The 27,565-nt window shown below is 37.0% G+C and overlaps 1 protein-coding gene across 7 annotated transcripts in view; it reads right to left on the reverse strand.

Annotated features, from left to right (window-relative positions):
• EPB41 (erythrocyte membrane protein band 4.1) overlaps window positions 1-27,565 on the reverse strand; it is a 165,314-nt gene that overhangs the window by 20,094 nt on the left and 117,655 nt on the right. The window contains exons 13-17 of one of the 7 annotated variants that reach the window (XM_052635557.1): window positions 24,756-24,812; window positions 24,527-24,568; window positions 23,349-23,411; window positions 18,566-18,742; window positions 16,746-16,796 (exon numbers count right to left, since the gene is read on the reverse strand). In XM_052635557.1, the coding sequence (XP_052491517.1) occupies window positions 16,746-16,796; window positions 18,566-18,742; window positions 23,349-23,411; window positions 24,527-24,568; window positions 24,756-24,812 (390 nt within the window). Of the gene's footprint in view, window positions 1-15,299; window positions 15,408-16,745; window positions 16,797-18,565; window positions 18,743-23,348; window positions 23,412-24,526; window positions 24,569-24,755; window positions 24,813-27,565 lie in introns of all 7 variants that reach the window. The other 6 variants (XM_052635559.1, XM_052635558.1, XM_052635562.1 and 3 more) reach the window with 6 other exon arrangements.

The following is a 27,565-nucleotide window of genomic DNA, read 5'->3' on the forward strand; positions in this document are numbered from 1 at the left end:
GAGGAAAACTAACATTATTGCATATTCACCACGTGACAGCTACTCTAACAAGTTTTCTCTTTTCATTTTTCACAACCTCATTACGAGGTAGTCAGTATTTCTATTTGATAGATGAAAAAATGGAGAGGGTAAGCAGGTGAGAGCTAGGAACTAACGGAACTAGAGTTTAACCTAACCCTAAGGTCAGTGTCTGATTCTAAAGGCCATTTCTTCCCACGGCAACAGAAAGTATTTCTGGTAGGCCCAAAGGACACGTCGTATTACATTCAACAGAATATAAAATAAACTTGACTTTTCTTTTGGGAAGTAAAAAATTGCCCAAAGTCCTCTTAGCAGAGTCTGATGGCAGTGGCTGACACCATACTTTGAAACATAAGCAGATGGCTGGAAAGCCAGAAGAAGAGACTGGGGCAAAAAGAAGATATAAAATCCTTATGACATAAGACACCCACAATTTGGCATCTAACATGAGTAAAGAATTTTAACTGACAGTGCTGTGCCTTTGGCTACGACCATCAGCACGGACCATTGGATTATATAAGATTCTGCACAGCTCCATATACCAAACTGGCCTGGAAACTTTAAACAGATCTTCTGAAGGATAAGTCACAAGGTTGTCTAGTTGGTTTCAAGAATATGAGAAGGAAAAATGTTAGACCAGTATTTAAGTGAGCAGGAACATAGTTTGACTGAAAACTGTGTTTTACTTAAGAAGTCAATAGTTCCTGCCAAGTATGATAAATCAGTATTTTCTTTGGGGGAGAAAAAACTCTTGATTTTTTTTGAAAAAAAATTTTTTTCCCCTAAAGGGCTTTCTCTTGAAAATGACTTACTCAAACAGATTACGTCACAGGATCATCAAGCCCTGAGCATGTATGTGCCTTTATGAGTTATAAATAACCTCTCTCTTGACTTAGGGATTACAGCTATTATTAAAAGCGGGGTATGGGTGTTTTATATGTATTTTTCTGTTATTTCATTAAATGCAATCCAGAGTCTTCCTTTTTAGGTTATTTTTGAAGGAAGGGATTTATATATTTTAGTGAAATAAATACAGTTATGCTGACAAGACCCTCTTATCCTATAAGCATCACAATGAAGATAAATCCTGAAATCTTTCTAAAATTTTGCTGCATAAGCAAGAGTCATATACTCTTTTTTTTTTTTTTTCTGGAGGGTCTATGTAGTAATTCTCTCCATTTTGTCACTTGTTCCTTGCTTAGTAAAGTCCAATTTTACCTTTAGATGGCAATGGGAAAATAGTTCCTGTCTCTGTTTAAAAAAAAAAAAAAAAAGAACCTGCTATTGTCTCACTTTATCTTCACTCACTTTATCTTCATATATATTAAAATCATGGGTAGGCAGTTAAGGACCAAGTGAAGAACAGCAACTTTTTCACTGTCAACCTTGTTACATGATTCCAGGGATATACTTTGATTTCAGGACCATGATTAGATTGTTGGAATGAGGGAAGGCGGCAAAAATGCTAACTTCAAAGACTAAATCTTCCTCTTGATAATATACTATGTTTTATTTCTTATCCATTTAAGAATTATACTTTCTAATATGTGTAATTATACACATGAAAAAGATCTCAAGGTATACTAAAATATCAATAGAGGTAGGACTGCAAGTAATTTAATTTCTTTCTGTATGTTTTTCTGTATTTCACAAACTTTTTAAAATGAATATGCATTACCTTTATAATAAAAATGCTATTAAATGATTTTTCTTATGCAAGCTTTTACACTGGTTTCGTAATGAAATGATCTGTAAAACCTGAGGAGTCTGGTAAACTATATATGAAGGAAGTGATAATAAATTCTTAATATTCTCCAAGCCTTTGAAAACAGTTAAAAATAAACCTTAATGGCTTCCTAAATGAAAAAGCAGTTAATGGAAATAATAATAAGAAATGTCAGCAACTGGTAATAGTATACAAATTCTTTTATATGGAGAATATAATATACAACACTAGTAATTTAGTGTTTTGAGTGGGGTTTGAAAGTCAAAGTCAATGGTGATGGACTTAATCTATTTGAGTGGAAAAAATAGCTCAAATTTAAAGTGTAGCTTCATCACAAAATGTGATGGCAGTGATATTCTCAGGCATATGAATAAAAATATGGCTGTATCTGTGAGTTGTCACAGATTTTCTGTGAATGTCTTGTTAGACATCTGAAGACACATGGAAAATGATCATTCACTTGCCAAAGTCACAAAAGCCATTGGGAATATAAAATATTAAAGTATCCCAAGACCTGATCTGAACATTAACTCTAGATTAGTGATATTGACTATGGATAAACACGTACTTCACATCAGAATGCTTTATATTTCTTTTGTGTGTGTGGGTTTTGTTTGTTTTGGCTGAGTACTCTATACCTCAGGTTGAAATCTTCTCTTACTAAAATTCGGTACAAGACATGAGAATGAACTGACCAAATTCAGTAAATAGCTGTTTAATTGTCACCTCAGAAGAGAATCCTCCTCTTTTAGGTGACTTTGAGATAAATAAAAGAAGGAAGTCATCCAATTTCCAGGGTACTTAGATTTAGCTGAATGAAGATATTAACAATGATATATACAGACAGCAGTTAAGTATGTCTGCATAATAAACTCGGAGCTATGCGGTGGCTGGGGCAATGATGGAAGCTTGGGGAGAAGGCAAACTTTTATCAGACTGGTGAGTAAGCTTAATTACAGTGTCTTGCGCATGTGTGTGTGTGCATTTTCAGGTATTATAACATGACACTAAGCACTGTAATAAGCCAGTCAACAATGTTACTGAGTCCACCATTAGCAGAATTAGAGAGCTAACAGAACAATGTTAAAAGAAGGAAGAAAATAGAGTCACATCAATTACAAAGCTAACTTCTAAAGAGAGCCTTGGAATCAAAGGTATGTTTAAGTTTTCAGAAAAATGCTTCTCCTTCGTATTCTACTCAGTGTTTTCCAAGATCTATTTTTAGAATACCAATGAAAATTTTATCATCAAATATACACATGCATGTGCAAACAGACATAGACAAATTAATAAATATTACACTTGCTGAAATTATACAGGACAAATTTTAAGAGAAGGGCAATTAACAGGATAAGGTGACATTTTATTTTATCAAATTGGTTAAATTGAGAAGCAGGAAACACAAATGATGACTGTGAACGAATTTTCTTAGTCTGGCCAGACCAAAATACAAATTCTGTCACTAAATGCATAACTATCCTGTCTTAACCCACTTTACCAGTGCTATCTTAAAAGAGTCTCTAACACTCTCTTCCGAATCAACAAGAGTTTCACTTTTACATAAGTATACTTAGAGGCTTAAGCACAAAAAAACAGAAATACTCTTTGATGAAGAACAAATAATTATTACGGTTATAAAATGAATGTCTTTTGGTTTGATGACAACGTATTTCTAGTTTGTTTCCTTTTGGACCCCAATCTGATTTTCCTCAGAACTGGTACTTGAAATCTGATTTAATTACTGGGAATTTGAACTACTAATCCATCTGTTAATAATATTTCCAATAAATGTGTAAATGAAACAACTATTTTCTTCCAAACAAACTATTTTCTTCTGAATGATTTCAAAACCAAGAACCAGATTACCCCCAAGGCCAAAAAAAAGCCCTGAGACTCTGTCTCAACAATAGGCAAGGCTTCTTTTCTTTTTTTCTTCTGTATTTTGGCCGCATCATGGCATGCATGATCTTAATTCCCCAACCACGGACCAAACCCACGCCCTCTGCAATGGAAGTGCAACGTCTTAACTGCTGGACCACCAGGGAAGTCCCAAGACCTCATTTCTTACGCCCTTCTGCCGGTTCCTACTGACTGAAAGATCCTGTTTCAGGTTCTGAGACATTCTATGAAACAACTTCAGGGATTTAAGGCAAGTTAAGGGCAGTCCAGGGTTAATAAATCAACTCATTAGTGGTTGGGGATCTTAAAGCACCATTTTTAATACGCAGTTTTATAAATCACTAGAGTCTCACAAATTCCAGCCTTCTTAATTTACTTTCTGCAACTTTCATCACATTTTCACTTGGGGACTAAGTGACTTAGGATATAGCTGTGGCATAACAGAATTCCACTGAACTGAAACATCAAAGACCTGCATTGCAGCTCTAGTTCTCTCACTTAAAAACTGCCTGTTCTTGAGCAGTCCTTGAACTGCCCTGAGACTCAGGTTTATCATATAAAGCCAGAACACCACTATATACCTGATATGGGTATTGTGAGGGATAACTGTGTCCTGTGTTCAAAATGAAGTGCTGAGCAAATACTAGATATTATTTGTCATTGTACTGTATTTCTCAAAATACTCCTTTTTGCAAAGAAACACGAACCAGAACTAGTCCCTGTATGAGTGTTTCTTAAGTATCCAAATTAGCCAACCCTATGGATTTAACTAATAGTAAAAGAAAGCAACCCTGAATATTCACTGGAAGGACTGATGCTAAAGCTGAAGCTCCAATACTTTGGCCACCTGATGTGAAGAGCCAAGTCACTGGAAAAGACCCTGATGCTGGGAAAGACTGAAGGCAGAAGAAGAGGGTGACAGAGGATGAGATGGATGGATGGCATCACTGACTCAACGGACATGAATTTGAGAAAACTCCAGGAGATAGTGAAGGACAGGGAAGCCTGGGGTGCTGCAGTCCATGGGGTCGCAAAGAGTCGGACACTACTTAGTGACTGAACAACAACACCATGGATTTACCTAGGCCGGTCTTCCTTGCAGCTTAGCACGTTCTGAGTCAGGTTCTAGTTATATATTAGATGATATCACCAGGTAGAACTTAGAAGAAATTGTGACAGAAGATAATAACTAAAACTGATACACTCTGAAGATATTTAAGTATTTCTGAGCCAAGATTCTCATGAAGAACACTGGATAGGCTGTTTTAATAGTTTTGAGAACATTTCTGATCAGTTACAAAAATTACTACTTTAGATGCTTCATAGATTTATTGCTGTTTCTAAGCCTAAAGTATATCTTTTTCTGTTACTACCCACAGATTCTGCTTCCAGAAATTACTGAATTTTCTGTAAAAAGAGGCTCAGAGTCAGCATACTGTCTCTATAATCACTTCATCCAAAGGAACCCTAAATCTCCTACATCTATTAAACTATCATTGGGTTTCCCATCTTCTTCCTTCTATTCTGCCATTCAATCAAGTAAACTGAGAGTCAGAACTGACCTTGGAAATCATGCTTAATGATACGATCAAATCTGTAATGTCACCATCATCTTTGCAATGACTTTGTGGCCTGTTGAAATGCAAATATCTCAGGGAAAGTTAACACATTAAACGTTTATCAGCATTTCTGCATGTCAGAAAAAAAGGGGGTTTGGGGATTCGTTAGACTTACTTATACAATCTCAAAAAACAAATTTTGATAAGGCAAAGGGAATGAGCAGAAGGTGGCAGTGGGATTGAGAGGGAGGGGTGTGCACAGACACACATACACCCACATAGCACATTACCCTTGCTTTGCAAACCCAGTAAGAAATGCTTTGCACTGCATATGCCCACAGAACCAGCAGGAATCGAGGTTATCTTGCTAAAGCACAGAAGGAAGATACCCAGCAGAAGAGTCCAGCTTCTGGTTCTGAACTAAAGTAAACAATAAATATTACAGTCACTTAAATGATCAAAATGTATTTAAATAACACCCCCAAAAGGTCTACAACATGCAAACTAAAAAATGTAGACTCCAATCCTGATAAAATCAGTTAATTGCGAGTGCTTTCTTTCCACATACTTCTCTCTAACAAAATATGGCAAGTTTACGTCTTAGCAAAGAATGGCTTTAAGTGCCTTGGGAAAAAGCTCTAAAAAACAAAACATATATCTTTATACATTTACTGTATTATTAATATTTATAATCTTATCCCTATTTTGAAAAATTAATAATATCAGTATTTCCCCTGGTTGTATAACAATGCTAACCTGGTGATTTTTTTTTTTTAATTTGTTAAGTTAAATGCTTTTAAAGGGGCACTTGCAATAAGAGATAAATCAGATGTGGTAATGGCTTCTTTTGTAAAAGCCATGTGTAAACAGCACATAAAGATGACAGGTTAAGCAGCAGTAGCCCATTCTTCAGCCAAAAAAGGAAACCAATGAAGAAAGGAGAACAAAAATCACCCCAAAGGAAAACACCCTCTGGCCCCTCCACTCCCAAAAGCTTCATAAATAATAGTTTTGATACACTTTTGGTGGGAAACTCAGATCAACTGGCAGTTTAGAAAAGGATATTAGGATCACAAGCACTCAAGATGGGGATAAACTAACAACAGAGTGGACAAGCAGCTAGCAAAAGATGGTTTTAAAATCCCATCTTTCCTCTCCAGTGGTTTTTTTTTTTTTTTTTTTGGCCACACTATACAGCGAAGAGGGATGGAACTCGGACCCCTGACAGTGAAGTGCAGGGTCGTAATCACTGGATTGTCAGGGATTTCCCATCTATGGTGTCATTCCTAATCATACAATATGTTTATCTTCATCCTACATTTTCTTTCTTGTCTATGTCCTCTCCTACTTTTTTTTTTTTTTTTTAATAAAGCTAGTGTGCTACTGGTGGTCCTTGGCTAGAAATACATCCTTGGGGTGCTCGCTAGCTTCTCCACAAAATCTGACTCATTTTCATGGTTCACTACTATTCTCTGTCGTATAAAAACTACATCTGGACAAAGGAGCTTATTTAGGAAGACACTGGCCTTTATTAAATTACAGTTGGTAGAACTGCCTATTGCAGGAAAATCACTCTAACGCAGCCTTTCATGAATGCCAGCAAATGGAATTTGCCAATGACAATTATCCTTCAAAAATAGTTTTTATCATTTCCTAAACAGTGCTGTTATTAGATTATCCCCAGAATAGGTGAATGCAAAAGCAAATTGCTGTAAAATATCAGTGCCTGATGCAAAATTTTAACTATTACATAATAGAAAATTTTGCCTTAACACTGCACTCACCAGCAAGGACTCCACAGATCAAATGAGGGCTCTCAAACCTAAATAGAGCTATAGAAATCAAAGTGATTGAGCATATATTAAAGGTTATACTAAACACATCTAGGAGACCAGAAGCCTTTGGTCAGCCAATTTTATTTCATTATACTAAGAAGGGTTGAGCTGAAGAGAAGACATGGAGAGTAAGAAGCTATAATCAGCACAACTCTGATCACTTAGTATGGAACACAAACATATTTGGCAGGATTTCTCAGAAGCCCCAATTCCAAAAATGATTAAAGCCATAATAAGCACTTAAGAAAAACATGATACCCCGATCTGATATCTAGAAAACAGCATCTTGGTTCCACAGAACTACATACAACAGAAAACAAGGATCAGATATTAATTAGCTGTGTCTTCTTTTCCTGAAAAATCCTATAATAATGAAAATGGCTTTCCCTGTTAACACTTTCAATCAATTCCCAAAAGGAATATACAGAAACACTACAAAATTTTGTATAACTCGGACATGGCCACAAGGTACATGCTTTGTGCTAGTAAATAGACCACTTCAAAATGTGTAATGTTGGTTTTAAGTAACCACCTGGGTAATACAATAGAACCTAGGACTGTGAGAGCAAGGTAAGAGGTACGGTTTGCCCATGGTTAAACAAGAGACTGAGCAGTGAGCCTTCTGTTAATTATAAAAGCAAGCTCTCTTCACACCCATATGTCCATACCTGCCCATCTGCTGCAGTAAAAAGAGAGAAAAGGAAAAAAATCTCTCTTTTTCCTGCAACATATCTTCATTTCTCAGTATGATCAGAGAGGTATTAATAACTACTAACTTGTAGAGTGCTTCTTAAAAAAAAGACAAATTTAGCATATTAAAAATGCTTCTAAGAGATGTGATAATTACATGTGTTGTAGTGACTGATTATGTGGGATAGAAAAAAAGTTATTTTTAAAACTTAGTGTAAATAAGTCAAATCATTCCAAATCAAATTTAAAACATTAATATTCTCAGAACTGAATGCATGTCAATAAATTATGTCTGTTTTAGGACTGAGCATAAGACAGTTACTGGGCCACAGAAAAGAGTGAAAATATGGGGAAAACAAGAGAATTGTTCTAGAAAGACTGGCTGACAGTATCTCTTGCTGATTTGCTGAAGCAGAGGTTCCTCCTCACCCCGCTTTTGGGTAGTGGGTCTATATATGTGCAGGATCGCTGACTCCTGTTTCTTTAATGATTAGTATCAACCAGAATCAGACTTGCAATAAGATTTATTCATGACCAATTTACATAATAACAGAGCAAGTAACGTGAAAAAACATCAAAGAAAATATTCCCCAAAGAGAAGTATATCTTGCTCAACTCTAATGGGTAAACAATTTATTTCACTGAGTGTCGTAGCTGAAGGATCCTGGACCAGGCGACTCAAAGGAACATAGTTTTAGGAATGTATTACAGAGCACCTCCCAAAGCTAGTTATAGGTATGAAGAAATCCTTTAGAACACAACCATGTTGACTAGGGCACAAAGATGCCTCCAAAAGGACATAACTTTATTTTAACTTATTGATAAATACTGCCCAAGTAGGCCCTGAATTAGGGAATTCCTCTCAGAGAAATCTCTTTATTTTGAAAGGGGACCCTTTCAAATGTCTCCTTTAGTCCCCCAACCTTAAACTTACACACTATGGTGTACCAAAAGTTCAGAGTGAAAATCATGTCATCTTCTTACCATGTTCACTAGATATCTTTAAAACCTGGCTAAAGAGAAGGTGAATTTGGGAACCTTAAAAATCCAGCAGAACAGAGGGGTTACCTGAATTTGTCACTGAATATGTTAAGAGCACAGCTAATAGAGAACAGTCTAGAAACTGACAGAGGCAGGGGTGCTGCGGTAGTGTGATATTTCAGCTTATAGTTCACATGTATCCTGACTGCCAGATAAATAGGAATGAGTGCCTCGTCTTTCGTTTTCCATTTCTAATCATAAACAAGACCAAAAATACTTCAACACTGAATGAAGATGCTAAGTGACTACAGCTCTTTGAAACAATACAAAGGCATAAAGTCTAACTAATCAGTTTTGTTTCTCTAGACCTATGTTGGGGGGTCAGCAGACTACAGCTCGCACCCAAAGCCAGCCCTTTCCTTGCTTCTGTACGGCTATGAGCCAAGAATGGTTTTACATTTTTAAATGGCTAGGAAAAACACAGAAAAAATGTTTAGTGACACAAATGATAAGAAATTCAGATTTCAGTGTCCACAAATAAAGTTTGATTGGGACACATTCATGTTTCTTGGTTTATTATTGTCAATGCTGTTTTTACTCTACAACAGCAATGTTGAGTAGTTTTGACAGAGACGCTATGGCCTGCAAAGCCTAAAATGTTATCTGGTCCTTTACAGAAAAAGTTTGTGATCCCCTGGCCTATCTGATACACAGAAACTCTTGACAGCTCAAGTGTTTGATACATTTGGTGTTTTTATATCATGTAAAACACAAGACAAATGTACCAAACTGCTTTTGGAAATGTATTTTAGATAAACAAAATGTCAAACAACAGGTACTCTTACTGATATCATACCCCGGGATGAATTTACACACATAAACAAGTACCCTGGTCTCAATAATATTGACAGTCTGTAATGAAAATAGTTGATTATTACCGTGATAAATGGACAAGAGCATTTAACTGAATCAAATTACAAGACATTAACAAGAGAGACTGACAACATCATAGAAGTGAATGTAGAGTCTTTGAATAAACCAAGGACTGTACTACAGGATTAACAGGAGGGAGAGAGGCGTCTGGGCTGAACAGGGATTGTTTGGGCTACCTGCGTGGGCCTGTGGGGATCACTTGGTACAAATCTGTGCCCCAGTACAAGAGATTCTAAGTGAAAAGTTAGACTTTATCCGTTATTGTAGAACTATTTAATTCAAATATTAGTTATTTGTTACGTATCTGAGATACAGAGGTATCTTTGGCAAAGAGATAAAACAAGGTTTCACACCTCTGAGAACCTCATGGCTTTGAGGAGTCGGGTAAAACTAAAAGAGAGAGATTAACATTTCAAAATTTTAGTATCACTTTCTCTGGTGGGGCTCTACATCATCATCAGAATGTTACACAAAAAGTAAGTTTCCGTAACTATATCATATCAAAGTGGAATAAATCAAAGCACGTGGGGGTATTACAGGATGCAAATCAGAGAAGGCAAGCAAACCTAGAATGCACACTCTGGGGATATGCTTCATGAGGGTACGCTAATAACATCGACACAATCTTGTCAACAGGTTCCGGGCTACAAAAAGCTTCCAAAGCCACAAAAACTATCCCACCCCAGCCCCAACTCCTTCATCTAACAAACAAACAAACACCCCCTTGTGCCTTGTGATCTATGGTGAAGTTGAGATCTCCAGGAACTTCACAATGTTCTTTTAGAGAGGGAGAGTCAATGGCTAGGGACATAAAACTGAATAAACTACTGGGAATTAACCAAAGGACAATGGAGCCCGAAAGAAAAAGAGCTGATTAAACAAGAAAAGCTAGAGGAAGAAAGCAGAAGGATAACCTGCTAGGGGGAAAACTGGGACAGACCTGGATATCAGATGGTAAGTTATCTGAGGGCAAGAACTGTGACTCATTCCAGGACGACTTACTTTTAACTCTGTGAAGAGCTGATAACGTGGGAGATGGAAGATTCTTCAGAATGCCTCCATTTAGGACCCAGACTTTTGAAAGCTACAGGGAAACAGACTTTGACTGAATACATCAGTGATTAATACCCAAAGATCTGGGATGTCCAAAGACATAAGGTGTTATATCCTGGGAGATAATTAATCACAGGCTGGGAGACCACTTGGTCTCTGAATCTCTAAATGATACAGCACAGAAGAATTGAGCACTGGAAGGGAGAGGAGTTGGACTGGGGACCTATCCCATCCTAAAATTCTGATAATGCTGCCTCTTTGCTTCCCATCCCCGAAGTACACTGCCTAGAGGGCAGTGACTGAAGAATGGATATCAGTAAACAGCGCTTTGCCTTTAATTCTAATCCCCTGTGTTGCATTGAGACGGGATCCTGTACATATGGAAACTCTTCTTTAAAGAGACAGTAGAGGTGAAAATGAGAGATTTAACTGCATCCGTTATTGATTTGGGGGCCCTGAAAAGAGAGTTGGGACTCTCTGCCTCTCCACCTCCTTTAATCTTTAAGAGTAGATTTAATCCTGTTATTTACCCCAAATGGGATTTTGACTATCAAAAACCGGAGAGCCCCCTTCTAGGATATCAATCACAAAAGATTAGAAAAGCATTCTCAGTGCAGATGTTTCCTTGGCAATTTGTCATCTGTATGTTTGGTTAGACTATTATTAAAGTTATTTAGCTTTCAACCTTTATTTCTGATCTGTGGGAGTAAAAAACCACTCTATTTTCTCTTCTTTTTATCTTTCAAGTTCTAGTATGGCAGGAATTTCATTTACAAAATGAAATACTCCATGAATTTTTAATTGCTGATCATAGCTACCCCTCTTCCTCTTCCAACCTGACTTCCTCACTTTAACAACAACTTCTTAACCATTTCAGGCATCCATTCCTAAGGTCCACATCAACTTGTTTCTTTTTGCATCACGTTCTGATGCAGTAAAAAGAAGATCCCAAGGCATGAGGGGTAAAAGCAGCAGAAATGAACCAGACTTACGGATGCTCTTCCCTACGGTGTAGAGGAGGCAGACGGAGTCATCCCACAGATGAAGAGTTGTCTCTGCTTCTACTACCAAAACTACCAACAACAGGGCTCATCTGAGTGCAGTGCAAAAAAGCAGAATTTCCATATATAATAGAATCAACATAACAATAATCTCTCTCAGTGTGACAGAGAATGCTGCAAAGAACTTTGGGATTTTACAATTTCTATGAAGAAGAACAGAAGTGAAGAAAACTTGGTAGAAAAATTCTATATAGCTTCACTCTGCTCAATACTCTAGGTAAGAAAAAAAGCAACTTCGTAGTGTTTCATACTATTTTTGAATTTTCTGTCTTCCTTTCGTAATTATGTGGGCACTGGTAAAGTCTACATATAAATTTTGATTGGTTATGCCTTCAAAAAATAACCAAACCTCTGATGCAAAAAATGTCTTATATTCTTTTCTGTAGGAAATATTACAATAGTGACTTAGGAATGTAGGAAAAGGTGAATTGTCTTACATCCACAGGAATTTAAGTAGCATTTAATAGGAAGTACAGTAATATTTAATAGGAAGAAATGTACTAGCATCTGAGATGACAACAAAATCTAGTCCACAGATAATGCCTAGTCTCATGTTAGTCAACAGGGTCAGTATCTTCTCCCTTTAAAACGTTTGCGAAAGATACAAAGAAGTAACAGAACTGACCCATGAAAACTGAAGCTCCTTCATAATCCACATGTGTAATAATCCATATGTCTAGCATAAGAAGATGGCTAAAAGACAGGTCCAAAGTACAGATGCTGGATTTATTTTCAAGCATGGTCCACTCTAAGTATACCACAGAGGTAAGATGAATTGCTTAAGAGTAAGAATTCTTAACTTTAGTTGTTTAAGTGTTTGCTCAAATATCAATAAGGAGTAGATGGAAATAAATACAGCTATCTAATTGCTTACTTTTATTTTTAAAAAAATCCAGGAAGCAAATGTGTCTTTGCTATTTTTTTTTTTTTTTTAATTTCTAGTCCCCAAAAGACCAAGCATTCCATGCCCACCAGAGCTTCTGGTTCCTGGAACATTCTCAAGAGGTAGGTTTGTCTCTACATTATTAGGTGGAACTCTGGGCACCAGGGAGTTAAGTCAGCTTCTCAGAGTCACCCGAGGAATAAACCAGTAGCAAAACCAAGGCAAAAACCCAAGACTTTTTACTTAGTCCCAATTGTTTTTTATTCATCAACCTGCTGTCAAGAAGGCTGAAGGAAAAAAAAAAAAAAGGAGATTGAATCAAGCTAAAACCAACACACAGCTATTTGGATCTGTCTCTGGTATCAAGAATGAAATGAGATGTGAGAGGTAAACCAAGACTATTTACAGCTGTATGTTATACCTATGGACAGCAGTGTAAAATATTTTCCCTAAGATAAACGGACTGGCCCTTCTCTTCTCAACCATTCTTATTCTATTAACAGAAGAAAAGGCCTCTCCTTTGACCATCTGAGAACTCCTGCTGCTCTTCAGAAAACCAAAAAGTATTGCTGGCTTACACTAGAATTTTAATAGACTTGAAATCAACTCCAGTACAAAGGGAAACACAACTCAAGGTGATGCTTTTACAATAATAATGAGTAAAAAGCTATGTACAAGGATGAAAACTGGAAATATAATCTGAAACGGTTAAAAAAGTATCAATAAAATCCTAAGATTATTTCCTTGTTTCTTGAAAAAAATTTAAAAGAATCTAACTGATAACTATAGCTTTGTTATTTCATAAGGAAAGTTCCCATATGTTTATTTCAGATAAATGGGAGTATTATTATGATCACTTTCTGTCTTACAGAACAGCTCTGCAATATCTCAGGTTAATTCGAGGTTTCTCTTTCCTTGTTATGAGTATAAACAAATATGCTTAATTACAAAATATTTCTTATAAACAGACATAGCCTGTGACATGAAAGATATACACTTATACCAGACTTTAAATTTTAACTTGCTTTTCACTTCTTTCCCATCTTTTTGGAGAGCCTATAATAACCTAGTCATAGTTTTCAGGAAATGCCACAGTATTATTTCTACATGTCTCCAGAAAGAATAACAGTAGTGGGTATTGAAGGACAGAAGAGTCTTGGCTCTACTGTTCTCTGTCTCTTTTTTTAAACTCTAAGAAGCTACCACCTTAAAAAGTCTTGTTTAGAAGTTTCATCAGCTGGAAAGTGTTGAGAAGTAAAGTGCAATAATCTCAGTTTGACAACTCTATGAACTCAGATTTCAAAACAAATATTTGAGACAACATTAACCAAATCATCCACATTGGTACATTCAAGTGCCATAAAAAGCAGGCTACATGCAAGATTTCATTAATACTGAGGGGAGAAAAACAGGTTAGGCATCCGAGTTGGATTGTGAAGAGAGAGCACACGCGTATTTACTACAGGGAAGCCTTAATATCAGCATGCAAACAGAAGACATGTACTTGTCACAACAGAGCCTTAGCTCACAAGACCATGGATTAAAGACAATTCATTTCAACGCACATGTAAGAATAAACAGGTCTGAAATCTATCAGAAAAACAAAATATATCAATATATACTTCAACCTTATCATAATGGCTAAATATTGCTTTTAGCAATATAATTACTTAATTCAATAAAGAAGTAACAGTATTCTGATTCAGAGACGGGTATGCGTATGTCCAGATCTTCAAGAAATTTGTTATTCCAGGACTTTTGAAGATGGGTAGAGTAGCCTGGAAAATTCAGCCCTGGCTGGAGGTTAAAGGGCACCAGCACCATTTTCCTTACACCATCAACATTACATTTGTGGAAAACGCATTTAACTTTTGCAGACCTCTTCTGTACATTGGGCAGGATAAAAGTTGTTTGTCCCTGTACACCTCAGAAACATACATAAGAAGGCCACGGAAGTCAAAAGCCCCTTTCAGAAAAAGGCTTTTGTATGCACTGGCTTGATATCTCAAGAAAAGGAGTGGTTATGGATTCATAGATTAAAATGTACCATTTTAAGGCTTTGGAAAGGTTAGCAAGTTGAATTTTTTTTTTAAACTACAAAGCCCATGCCACACAAGTAACTATCATCAAACGTGTCTACAGGATACCCTGCTTTGTGAGAAGCACTGGAGAGGAGTACTGAGCAACAGTATACAATAAGAACATGCAGGATAAAAGAATTAAAGCTTCTGGGCAAAGTACCAACCTGCTGCACGCTTAAATCCAATTTGCCTAAACTTGTTAAACTTCGGTGAGGAAAACTGGCTTTGGCAATCCATGGCTACTCCTTTGTACCCCATGATATATCGTCTACAAAGAGTAACATTGTATTGACAGAACATGATCACAAGCGCTCCCCTGGGACAGGAGCTATCAAGGTCAGAGGGTAACACACAGGAGGTAACACAGTAGAAGCGAGCGACAAAGTTCAATGGTTTTAGTCTTGACATTTCAGACGAGCCCCCTGTTTTCCGATCACAGAAAGACCAACCACCAGACAGCCAGTGCAAGAATCACGAGAAAAGACATCACGAAAGGAACACGAGGAGATGAAAAAGTACTAGAGTAGAGGTGGCACTTTTTGAGAAACTTGTGATCCTCAGGGATTGGAATAGAAACCTTGGGAAGAGTTTCTTCATTTTCTTGCTGGGGCAAGGCTCTTTCAGTAGATCTCTCTTGCCTTTTAATTTTCTCTTCGTCCTGCACTAACAGAGCACGTTCCTGTGTCTGCTTTCACGGTAGAAGATCAAGAAAGACAGAGAAAGATGAACAAAATGACAGATGGAAAATGCTCAAAAATGATACTTGGGGATGTGCAAAGGATTTGGGAAGATCTTTTGGACACTGTATTTTACTTTGCTTTGGTAATTATCCTAGCAAAGTTTCTATAACACAGTAGGGTACTCAATAGGTAATTTTTTGAGTGAATGAATGAAGATCAGAAATCCTCAAAGTTCAAGGAATCCCTGGACTTCATTAGTTACAGTATTTATTCCTCTTTTAAGGATATTCACACCAATTTTCAGTCATTTTTCATTGCTTTGGTGCTGCCAATTTTTCTTAGATCAATTGGGCAAAGCCAATAATGAAACATTCTTCTTGCCATCAGAAAAGTTACTTTTATTACAAATAGAATGGCAGAATATAAAATGTTATCCTCGTATCTCTTCATATAGGCCTAAAAAAACTGCAATAGTTCATTCAGTATGGCAATTAGTTTTTGCTCAAGGGAATAAAAATCTTAATCCCATACATTTCAAAGATTGCAAAAAAAACACAGAAGTATAAAAGTTTATATGAGCCTCCAAGATCTACCAGAAAAAAATAAACCCCTAACCCAAACCCTCACAAATCTCAATAGTTACAAACTCCCTCCCCACCCACTCAGAATCACGATTTTAAATAATAATAAGGACCATCACAAAGGTTTATACATTACATTAAGCAAATGTTTTTGATACTTTTAAGGAAAATTATTTTTTCCCAATTGAGAAATTTTTCTCCCCCAGCAATTCCTGTACTCTGCCATCCAGTCAAGACAGATGTTTTCTACGAAAGGAAAAACTTGGCTCTAAGTTCTCTCAGTTGAGCCAGCCTTCTCTGATCTGTTCGGAAGTTCGACACTGGTTCTTTGCACACCCCTAAGTGATATGTATCAGGGAGAAAGTAGCTGGGGGACTGGTCAGCAAAAAAAGGAAAAAAAGGAAAATAACGGATGCAAAATTAAAATGATTTTTAAAAGAACATAAGAGGGAGAAGAAAGACAACATAAAAAGAATAGGGTACAATTAAATTCGTTTTTCTCTCTGAATACATATTTACATCTTCATGCAGCTTTTCAACCAGCCATGCGCGGAAATAAGCAAATTGAAAGCTGCAAAATGCAGCAGTGAAAATGTCATATGTGTTAGGTCCAAAGGCGGTGGATATGAATTTACTAGTATAGCCAAAAGAAAAAAAAAAATCACTGAGCAGCTGCTGTTCAGTTTTGGGGGGACTATCTGCTTAGTGCCATAACAAGAGCAAATTCTGATTGAGAAGCACAAGTCATAACAGCAGCTTTACCTCTGGCCCACCAACCTTTCTTTCCGAGGGAAGGACAGAGGTTTTCTTCACCTGGTCACACACAAATTATATAAAATTCAGTTGCCTTGCAATGCAACAACAATGCTGTCAAAGGTGGAAGAGGTATCCCCAGAGAACAGAAATACTGCCCTAATTATCAAAGAAAAAGTAAGATATGCCAGAAAGTGGAATTAACCTACATAAAAGGTTATCACAGTATAGTTCTTATGTATTACATTATTCATTTAGAGGGGTAATACCATAACCCTAGAGCTAAAGTACTCCCTATTGATCTAATTTAATTTGTAAAAGTCATTTCTTCAAAATCCACAGAATGAAACAGATATTCCCTAAATCAGCCCTGAGATGGTTTCTGAAGGGTTTCTATTAAGACACAAGATTATTTTCTGGAATTGGAGACTGGTTTGAATTTACCAAACCTCATCCAAGAGGGTACTAAGTTACTTTTTCAAAGTATTTGAGCATCTTTTATTACCTGCAATGAGTCAAAAAGAAAACATACTTAGAAAATACGCAGTTATGGGTTGCAGGGTTAGCCAGGTGAGGTAGCAACAAGTGCTTTCTCATGCGGTCACGGGCTTATAGAAGGTAGTCCCTGTCTCATGCCCCAGGGCACGTGCTCCAGATTTGGGATACGGAACTAAGGACCAGGGAGTGGAGGCTGAGAGGACAGAGAATAGGAAAAATTGCATCCTATCATCCCTGGTAACTTTTTCACTGCCCATCATTCAGGAATTCTCCAGCCTCTTGGTGAAGTGGGTTCAACTCTATTTGGAGAGCTACTAGCCAATTTTAATCACATTTTGAAAAATATAAAATGTGTCCTTTGTGAACAAACTTACTATCTTCTCCAGTTCCAGAAACTAAACAGTAAGTTGGAATAGTTTACCATGAACTCTGAATATAAAAACTAAATTTTGAAAAATTATTAAGATATCACTTTACCTTTCTTAAATAGAACTGCTATTGTTTTCAGGGAAAATCAGCATATAATTTTAAAATCATTACACTGTGACTATGACTATATATATACATACACACACATACATACTTAACCTGTACAGGGTAAGATTAAGTAAAGGATTTTTGAATATGTGCTCAAAGTAACTGTCAATATGTTCTCATTACACAGATTCATTTATTCAGGTGTAGGATTTCTAAAATAGGGAATGACAACAATAACAGAAAAAGGACAGCCTCTAAAAGATATCACCACTTCTAACTGTGACTATCTTAAAAAAAACAGTATATTAAATTTGATGTTACTCATAAAATAAATCATCAATAGTTCTTCTAAAACTGAAATGCAATCATTAAGACTTGGTATTCCCCATTTTCTGGCTTAGAGGCCGCCTCAGTTTATTATATAATTGTGGTCAACCATTCCAGACATTTCTAAGTTGTGCAAGTGTTCAAACAAAGTTTTTAAAAAATGCTTATCCCTTTCCAATTTTGATCTTACTAAATTTAGTAAACTCTCTGGCCCTTGAAGGCACAGTTGGGACATAAAGTTCTACTGGCTTATGGTCAATTTGTAAACATACACTAGGCAGAAGCATGCAGCTGCAGAGACAGATCTCAGGGCCTAATCATCAACCAGTCGCTCTAAATGGCTCCCATGACTGGACTGGGTGGTTCACGTGACTTAAAAAGTTGAGTGTCTGATCACGAATGCTTTAAAGCTGGAATGAATGAGACACCAAAGCTAGATTTCAGCTCTGAACTTTCAGATACAGATTATCAATATACAAAAGCATTTATTTCACTCATTCTCACAATTCATCACACAAAGTACTCACCCCTTCTCCTGTAGGGATCTGCCCATTGATGTTAAGTGTTCGAAAGGGAGAGTGAGTGGATAAGCGTTTATCCCATTCACTAGGCCGTGGTTCTGGCACGGATTCCATGAAGTTCTTTTTCAGCTCACTGATGCTGGCATGATGTTTTTTGATCTCTTCTTGACTTTTGTCTAAATCCTATAGTTGAAAGGACAAAGATGCAAAACAATGAATACTCAGGGAAAAGCCCACATCAATGGAAGCCCACAGAATACTATGGGCACGGGAAGAAAATAACTCCACATCCAGGATAGATGTTATTAATCCATAAATTGCATTCAAATTGTAAATATACAATATGGTATATTTTCTTGTGTGTGTTTTTTTTTTTTTTTTAACATGGTGCTTTTCTTGGAAGCAGTAAAGCGTCATCACCCTATAGCTCTTAGCAGTTATAGAACCCATAAAAAGCTCACTCCTTAATGTTACAACTCTTCTTCCCATCATGTCACAGCACTGGATCTCCAACTCCTCATCCCAAGCAGGTAATCCTACAGCCCAATCAGCCTCAGCTTGATAGGAACTGATTAAGGCTCAGCTCAGGCAGGATGGAGATAGCGATAGATAAGGAGAAACTGTTAAACGAAGGACGTGGTGAAAGATTTGACCCCCACCACTGGCTGCCTTGCCTTGATGAACTGCAACTAACTGCACAGTACCCCTCTATCTCTACCTGGAGAGGATTTTGCTTCCTTATTACCTGGTGGCTGTTGTTGGGTTTCGGTAAATAGGAATAACCCCTTCTTGATACAAAAATGTATTATTGAAATTCCTGGCTCAAGCCTCCAGAGCAGATTGTTACTATCTCTGAGTAATTACTCAGGGATATACAGTATAATGGGATTTTTTTCTTTGTCAGTACTATCCATACCCACTAAAAGCCTTATGTTTTCTACCTTCTCACAGCTTTACTTCATCCCTTAGTACCATTCAAAATAGAAACTGTCTTCTAGTTACTGTCAATGGATGGGGAGCAATTTAATAAGAACTTGTCAAATACCTTATTATGTCTCACTGACAACTTAAAATAACTATTGGAGCAGATGTGACTACCGGACAACTAGGGAAAAACTTTCATGGGGGATATTCCAAGGAGAAATGATCAAAACTGGACAAATAAAGCTAGAAATGATATAATAAATAACATTCAAGTTTATGTAACAGGAGGCAGAAACCAACTTTCAAAAGAGAGACTAGGCCAGAAATAATCTGGGAGATACAATGTGAAGACAAAAACTCAAATGTTCTTTGTCCAACATATTTCTTCAAAAAAAGTCAAAAGATCTGTGCTTGAAATCAAAACATGTGGGAGCCTGTCACTTGATGACTGCTAAAAATTCTGTGTTTATTATATATCAAGGCAGTTCTGTATCCAAGAAAAGCACAATACTAAATATATCTCTTAATATGCTCTGTGACTTTTGGGGATTAGTCTTTTTTTTTTTCTTTGGCTCCATGGGAAACAGCCTCATTTGGGGGGGGTTGGAGGGGGGAAGGAACTTGTTTAAACAAAAATTTGCTTAAAAAGTTCCTCCTGGGGCAATAGAGGCTTCAATTAAGTAAATTTTCTTCAAAAGCAATGTCAAAGAGAATACAGTATAAGAAAAAGAATCAGTGAAGCATATGACACAATTTTGATTCAGGAGATATTCATTCAGAAAATGCATTTAGTAGCCTATTCCTTTTATTTTTGCAAGACTGAAAGAGGTTTACGCGACCTGAGATCAAAGAGAAAACTAACCCCAAAAGGGCAATCCTGTAGCTCCCCCATTGCCTGCTGGGGTGACATGTGAGTATAGCTCATGAAAATGGGCGTCACCATGGGGAAACCACAGTTTGCACTTTTGTTCTAGCTGAAAGCAAGAAAACCATGTTTACTAGCTGAAGAAAAGCAGGAACAAGGTCTGTCAATGACTCCGTAGTTGGCTGAACAACTGAGACCCACCAGGCATGTATGGCTCTTGACCTAGCTTCTGACAAAAATCAAATCTGCTCGGGCCAAGAACAACTAAACAGATTTGGGAGGTTAAAGGTGAGAATGGAGCAAAACAAAAATGATCACGAGATGCTATGATAAAACCATAACTCTCTCGGTTATTAGCCTCTTACTTATGAGAAACGTGATTTGTTACTTAGCCTGCTTAGCTTTTGTTTGGCTTGGAATCTGAGAAAATAAATGTTTCGATAAAATCAGTAGCTTCTGAGGGAGCTTCCTCCAACCTTTTTAGCTGGCTCTGTTGGAAACCTGTGGGGGCACAGAGGAAAATTCAGATTTCAAAGGGACCTGTTCCAAATAGAAATTGCCATAGACACTTGCTACAGGTTCTCTTTGGGAGATGGAGGAGGCGGCGGCAGATCTAAAAATGAACTCGACCTTATTTGTGCCAGAACAAAGCATTAGTGGGGGTGGGGTAGGAGTAGGGGGAGGAAAGAATACTTAAAAAAACCCTGCTAGTATGACAGACAACTTGAGAGAACTTCCTTAAGTGGGGCTGGGGGTGTGCAGGGGAACTTTTACAATATAGAGAATGATGGTGAGCCAAACTATTTCGGCTGTTTTCAGGTGAGACACCTATCATCCTACAAGTTTAGCAGCAATCAAACCAAACACGTCATTAAACAGAAAATATTCTGGAAAGGTGGTTAGTAGCTTTAATTTTCAAACACACACTTGTTTAGAAATCCCCTCTCATGGCTGCCAATGAAATGCTGGGAAAAACACATCACACACAGGGACTCTGTGAGTCTCAGAAGCCATAACACACCTCGTGGAACAAAGGACAAATATATGATTGGCACTGCAGGTTCCAGTTAAGTCGAGGAATCAACGGCGGGCAAGCCAGGAAACAGGCATGTTTGGAACTGGGAGACATTACACTGCTTGAGAATAAGGAGATCAGCTGACATCTGTTATTCTTCCTAGTCTCAGGAGTGGAACCATTCAGGTCTAGTTTCAGTTACGTGCTAAAGCAGAGAGATCTAGTTACCAAGTTTAAAATGCCCTAGGATCCAGCCTAAGAAAACTCCATGTTACATGAGGTAAATATATATAAAGCACTTGGTATTGTGGCCACTGCTCAGGACATGGTTAATGAAAACTGGCCATAGTTTATTTTTATCAAAGTGTACTATACCTACCAGGCACTCAAAATATAGGTACTGATAAAGAATAAGATGAGGTTAACTAATTCCTGGAGGATAAGTTCCATCTAAAAAAATTTCTTCAAACTTCCACTTTAATAATACCTACTGGTACATATGTTCACCTTTCAGGTCTCAGCGAAGTGTTACCTCATCAGAGACAACTTCCCTGTCCACCTTATTTGGAGCAGATCCTTTTTATTAGCATGCCATACTATCTCCTTCATAGCTTTTATAATAACTTATAATCATTTTATCAGTTTACTTGTTCCCTGTTTCTCTCTTCCACTTGTCCCTACACTATATGCTTCCTGAAGGCAAGAACCACTTATTATCTTCCTACACAGTTACATTTCCTTTGTACTTGAGTTAAATCCATGATGTCAGAATTTATATTTGTTTATATTTATATAAACATAAATATAAATTTTTATTTATATTTGTGGTTCTGTCTTGAGTGGAGTCATAATTAGGTCATCAGAGAAGAGTTTCTGATGTGTAAACATGATCTGTTTTTTCACAGAATAACTCCAATTTCCTTCATGTTTCCTCACAGAGTTCCCCTAATCTTCTAGTTAGTTTTACGTTTCCTTATCCAGTGTGGAGTCTGAAACTAGATAAAGTATACTAATATAAGTTTGGTGAAAATCTGATCAATATTGAATATAATGACCTTACAATTCCTATAGCAGATAGTTATGTTGCTATTTCTGAATAGGAGAAAAGTGTAGTTTAATAATTATATGGATCCTAACACAAATCCGAGCTTTACCGATTTACTAGTCTATAACCGCAAAGAAATTACTTAATTTCTCTAAACCTCAATTTTCTCTTTAAAATAAAAATTCGATACCCATAGACTTGTTTTGGGCTTCCCTTGTGGCTCAACTGGTAAAGAATCTGCCTACAATGCAGGAGACCTGGGTTCAGTCCCTGGGTTGGGAAGATGCCCCGGAGAAGGGAAAGGCTATCCACTCCAATATTCTGGCCTAGAGAATTCCATGGACTATACAGTCCATAGGGTCGCAAAGAGTTGGACACGACTGAGCGACTTTCCCGTTCAGACTTGTTTTACAATTAAGCTATCTTATATATATTATATGAACTACTCATTAAATGCCAGCCTCCCTTCTTTCCTTCCTGTATTTTACTTTTTCCCCCTGACTACTCTTTTGTTATTTTCACAAGTCCATTTTAAACTGTGATCATACTTTTCCACACTCTCTAGGTTCAGAAGATTAAAGAACCATACAAATTTGATGCTTGAGACCTATAGGAATTTATACTCTTGGACAATTCAATAAACTTTTAAACAGTGATACAGTTCTTTCTAAAAGTGGGTAAAACAATGGAACCATGGGATGCAGAGAGGTAGTCCCAATCATATATTTTTGGATAAGTATGAGAAATGGAAACTAAAGATTCACAAGTAGAGATGGTTGCATATCTTCATGTTTACCAACATGCAAAAGCATCTTAAACCTAAAGTTCTCTCATGCAATGGCATGCAAAACCAAACGCAGCACAGAAAGAAGAAAGAGGATCAGCGAAGAATGCAGGTTTACAGGCAACCAACTGAAATAAGCTTCAAGTTCATACAAACCTCCAACATTAAATTGCTATGTCTGATATAAATGTTTTCACCATCTAGTCTCTCTCTCTTTTTCTGTGAAAATGAAAGAGGGAAAAACAGAAAAGCATAAAAAATTAAAATGTTGTTCTTGCGGGAAAAAACTGCAAATTGGCAAACCAAAAAAATATTCAAAATTAAATGTCGACAGCGAAGCATATGCCAACGTGAAATGGTCACAGAACCACAAGGACACACAGAGAACATGATTACCAGCAGAGAATGGATGGCCTTGTTCATGAATGATGCGAGAATGCGATGATGTTATTTAAACAGACAGTGCTCCTGGCTTCATTGGCTTCTTACATAACAAGCTGTTTTATGTTCCTTTTTGAAGCTAAGCTGTTTGAGGGTTATCTTAAAACGCATGACTTTAAGAAGTCTTGAATCTCTGTGTTCATGGAGTAGGGAAATGCTTTAAAACATTATTTAGCTTTTTGACATTGTTTCATATTTAGTAATACCACAGTACATACATCTCTAATACCTTCCATAAGAAAGATCTAAAGACATTTTATACAGAGTCAGTCAATATTCTATTCAGTAAAAACATTCATCCCACTCCCTGGCTAAGAAGAGTGAGACACAGAACAGCCAAACCCATAACTATTAGCAATGCTGGGAGCTGCTGCTATGACGGTTTCCATGATGCTGTTGTTTAGTTGCTAAGTCGTGTCTGACTCTTTATGATCCCATAGACAGAAGCACGCCAGCCTTCCCCGTCATTCACAGATCCCCAGAGTTTACTCAAACTCAAGTCCATTGAGCATAAATACTGGATGCATATTGTTGATTCCAAGCATATGGTGCCACTGTGAAATATTTCTTACATAGTTTAAAGGATAGATTTGGCCTTCACTTATTTCATTGTATTTAAGAAGGTGTTTTCACACTGAAAAAGTTTATTTTAATGACATTTTTCAATATACAGTACAGGATTATAATTTCTTTAGTATACATATGTGTGTATATATATATGCATATATATACATTTGTGTGTATATATGTGTGTGTGTATACATCTGCTACTTGAAAGTATTCCCAGCTTAAGAGAAATCAATGAAAAGAATGGATCACTGTCTTTTTAATGCAATATGAAAGTCAGCAGGGATGATGGTAATATGATTTTGTGAAAGTGAAAAATAGCTAACCTTCCTCATTCTTATCAGATCTTCAGGTTTTTCTGCAAGCTTCTGTTTTGCCATTATTAAAAAAAAAAGAAAGAAAAATGATAAAATATTGGCTCATTGAAGTTTGTTTGAACTTTCATTATATATATATATATATATAATTTTTTTTTTTTTTAAGGAGCAGGGAAGACAGGAGAAGAAAAAATTGGGGAGGGAGGGAAAAAGGAACAAGTGGCCCGCTGGCACAAACCTGCGTTTGGTCACCGTTTGGGGTGGGTACTGTGACCTCGATGTGGGTTTTTTCCACCTACATTTAAGAAATAAAGTGGTAAAAACATTTCAGGTTAGTAGGTTTCTATGAATGGCAATATTTCCAAAACAGCCACATCCTTATGTGGTTGTGAAATAAACTGATATGATGCAATCGTACAGGGGGTGTTACAGGGAAGGACGCTGTTCTCAATCGCAATCTGTCAGTTCACCAACACATTCTCAAGGCTGAAGAGGTAATATGGACAGCCAAAGGATCAAAAAAAAAAAATTAAGGTAATTATTCTATTAATGAAGAAAACATGTTTTTACTTGTTTCGTAAAAAGTATTTACTAAAAATAATAATTTAGGCTTTAAAAAGTCATGTTTTCCTTTTTAAAAAATGATGTAGAACTATTTTCAATGACGGTTAAAAACAAATTTACAAAGATATCCATGTGTGACATACGTGACAGAAACAAAAAGAAAATCTTTACACTTAAAGCACACATAAAATAAACCACATATGACACCAAACAGGTAAATACAAAAAAATTCTGTTAGTTGATCAGTCTACTTAAGGAAGCAGTTTAACCCTTGAGTTTATTAGACAGCAACACATCAAAATAAACTCAATGCAAATGTTACTGATGCATGCAGTTACTTTCAAGGCTGATTTATAAATAAGCACACACAGGGCTCAGCTGCAACATTCAACACACTGTACTCCCCTCTCCAGGGAGTGGGAGCCCATGTGTTCGGTGGATATGAAAGATTCATCCTTAGTAGTAGGAAGATAGTAACTAAGGCCTCCTGCTTAGCTTTGAAATACCTTTAGTAGCAGTCATTGTATATGCCCCAAGTGGAGTAAGCATAAATTTAAAAAACAAGACTGTTAAGAGAAAGCATAATAGTAAGCAATGCCTAAAGCACTGGATATATCAAAATGAGAAAAATGTTTTTATTAAGGGTCAAATCAATCACTTTGTATCTTTACATTCTTCACAGCACTTCATTAATTTGTGATTTTGACATATTTGTTTTTGGGTTCCAAGTGGCTTGCTGGATCCTAGTTCCCCAAGCAGGGGTGGAAACCTGGGCCCTCAGCAGTGAAAGCGCAGTCTTAACCGCTGGACTGTCAGGGAATTTCCTTGACATCTTCTTCTTGATCACATTTGGCAGCCTTACCTCAGAATATAATGTCATTGTGCTGTTTTCTCTGGGACTGAATATAAGGGACATAAGATGACAGCAAACTTTGTGACACTGTCAAATCATAAGCACATCTGGCTACAGCCCTTTTAACTGCTGGGGTAAGTAACAATTTGGGTTACTTCTGCTCTGAATCCCGGTAGACTTGCTGTGTGGCTGTTCACAAGTTATTTCACCTCTCTGAGTTTCAAGGTTTTTATTGATAGAATGGAGACAATATCTTCATAGAGTTGTAAGTGCTTAGCAAATGTAAGTTTTGAATTATTTGGTAAAGCTTAAATTACTTGTTTAAATGAATAATGACTTCTTGCTTGGGTCCTTAGCAATCCAACAGCAAGAAGTTGAGAGTCTCTATTTCAGTTTAAGAAGGGAGACCAAGTAGTTCTGCGTATGCTCCTATAGAGAATATTAACTGAGATAAATCTGCACATGAGGAAAGGTACTGTCTCCACACCTGCAAAATAGGTCTTGTCAAATGACTCAAGATGCCGAAAAGCTCTCTCCATCTGGCACCAAATTAGTGTTAGGTAATAAGATTTCCACAATTACAGGGCTACTTTATTACTACTGCTGCTTTATATAGTAAATACAGCTTCAGGCAAATGCCATAATTAGTTTCTAACTGCTACAAATAAAATTAACTCAAGTCATTGTTAGCTCTGTCACTATTAGCACAGTAATAGAAGGTTATCAGAAGTGGCTTTCAGTCTGATCTCAATACAAGTATCTGAAAATGTATTTATATAGAATTAACCAGCAAGAAGGCCCCCTACTGGCACCTAAATGGTGAGCATATAACAGGAAGTGATCTCTCCACTCTGCTGAGGCCCCAAGAGCAAAGGGAACCTATTCATGAAGATACTTTTGTCTGCCAGATAGGTGAAAGAACAAGGAAGTTAGCACAAAGCCAAAGGAATCTTGGCCACCAGAAAGATTCCCTTGCCACTTCCACTAATTCAACATTTTCAGTTAGCAATATAAATGGAAAGATAGTCAAAGTGCCAGGTGAGCTACCCTAACATTAAAACCCGAAGTAGTCTAGCATCAAAAAGGCACTGTTGCTGCTGAACCTCGTGGCCAATGTCAAGCACATTTGGCTAGACACAAAACTGCACACACTTACCATTCATTCAATGTCCCCTACCTCTGGACTCAAGTTGGTCTCAAAGGACAGGGAGAACTATGTCACACTGAATACTTTTTTAATACAATCAAAGCCGAGCCAGACTGGCCACGCTTTATAGGTAAACTAGAAATTGAACTGGCTCCAAAAGAACAGAAATAGTCAATCTATCTGCCAAGGTGAGAGCACTTACTAAGGTCTTACCCAGTTTTACATTTCTTAACAGACATATAAAAATGTAGCTTTTCTTATAAAGAGTGTTTCTATTAATTTTTGTTGTCAACAGTGAGACTTGTATTTACTTTAATAAATCTGAACTGACACCTCAACTCCATCGCTGCTTTGAATGTATTTTTTAAAGCTCAGCAACGTATAAAAGACTAGTTCAGGTACAGTTACTCCTGGGAAATCAACTAATGAAACTTGTGATTTTTCAACAAAGTTCAGTGACTGTGCTACATCAACTCAGAACTAT

Source organism: Budorcas taxicolor, chromosome 2 (genome assembly GCF_023091745.1).
Source record: "Budorcas taxicolor isolate Tak-1 chromosome 2, Takin1.1, whole genome shotgun sequence".
Taxonomy (NCBI): Eukaryota; Metazoa; Chordata; class Mammalia; order Artiodactyla; family Bovidae; genus Budorcas; species Budorcas taxicolor.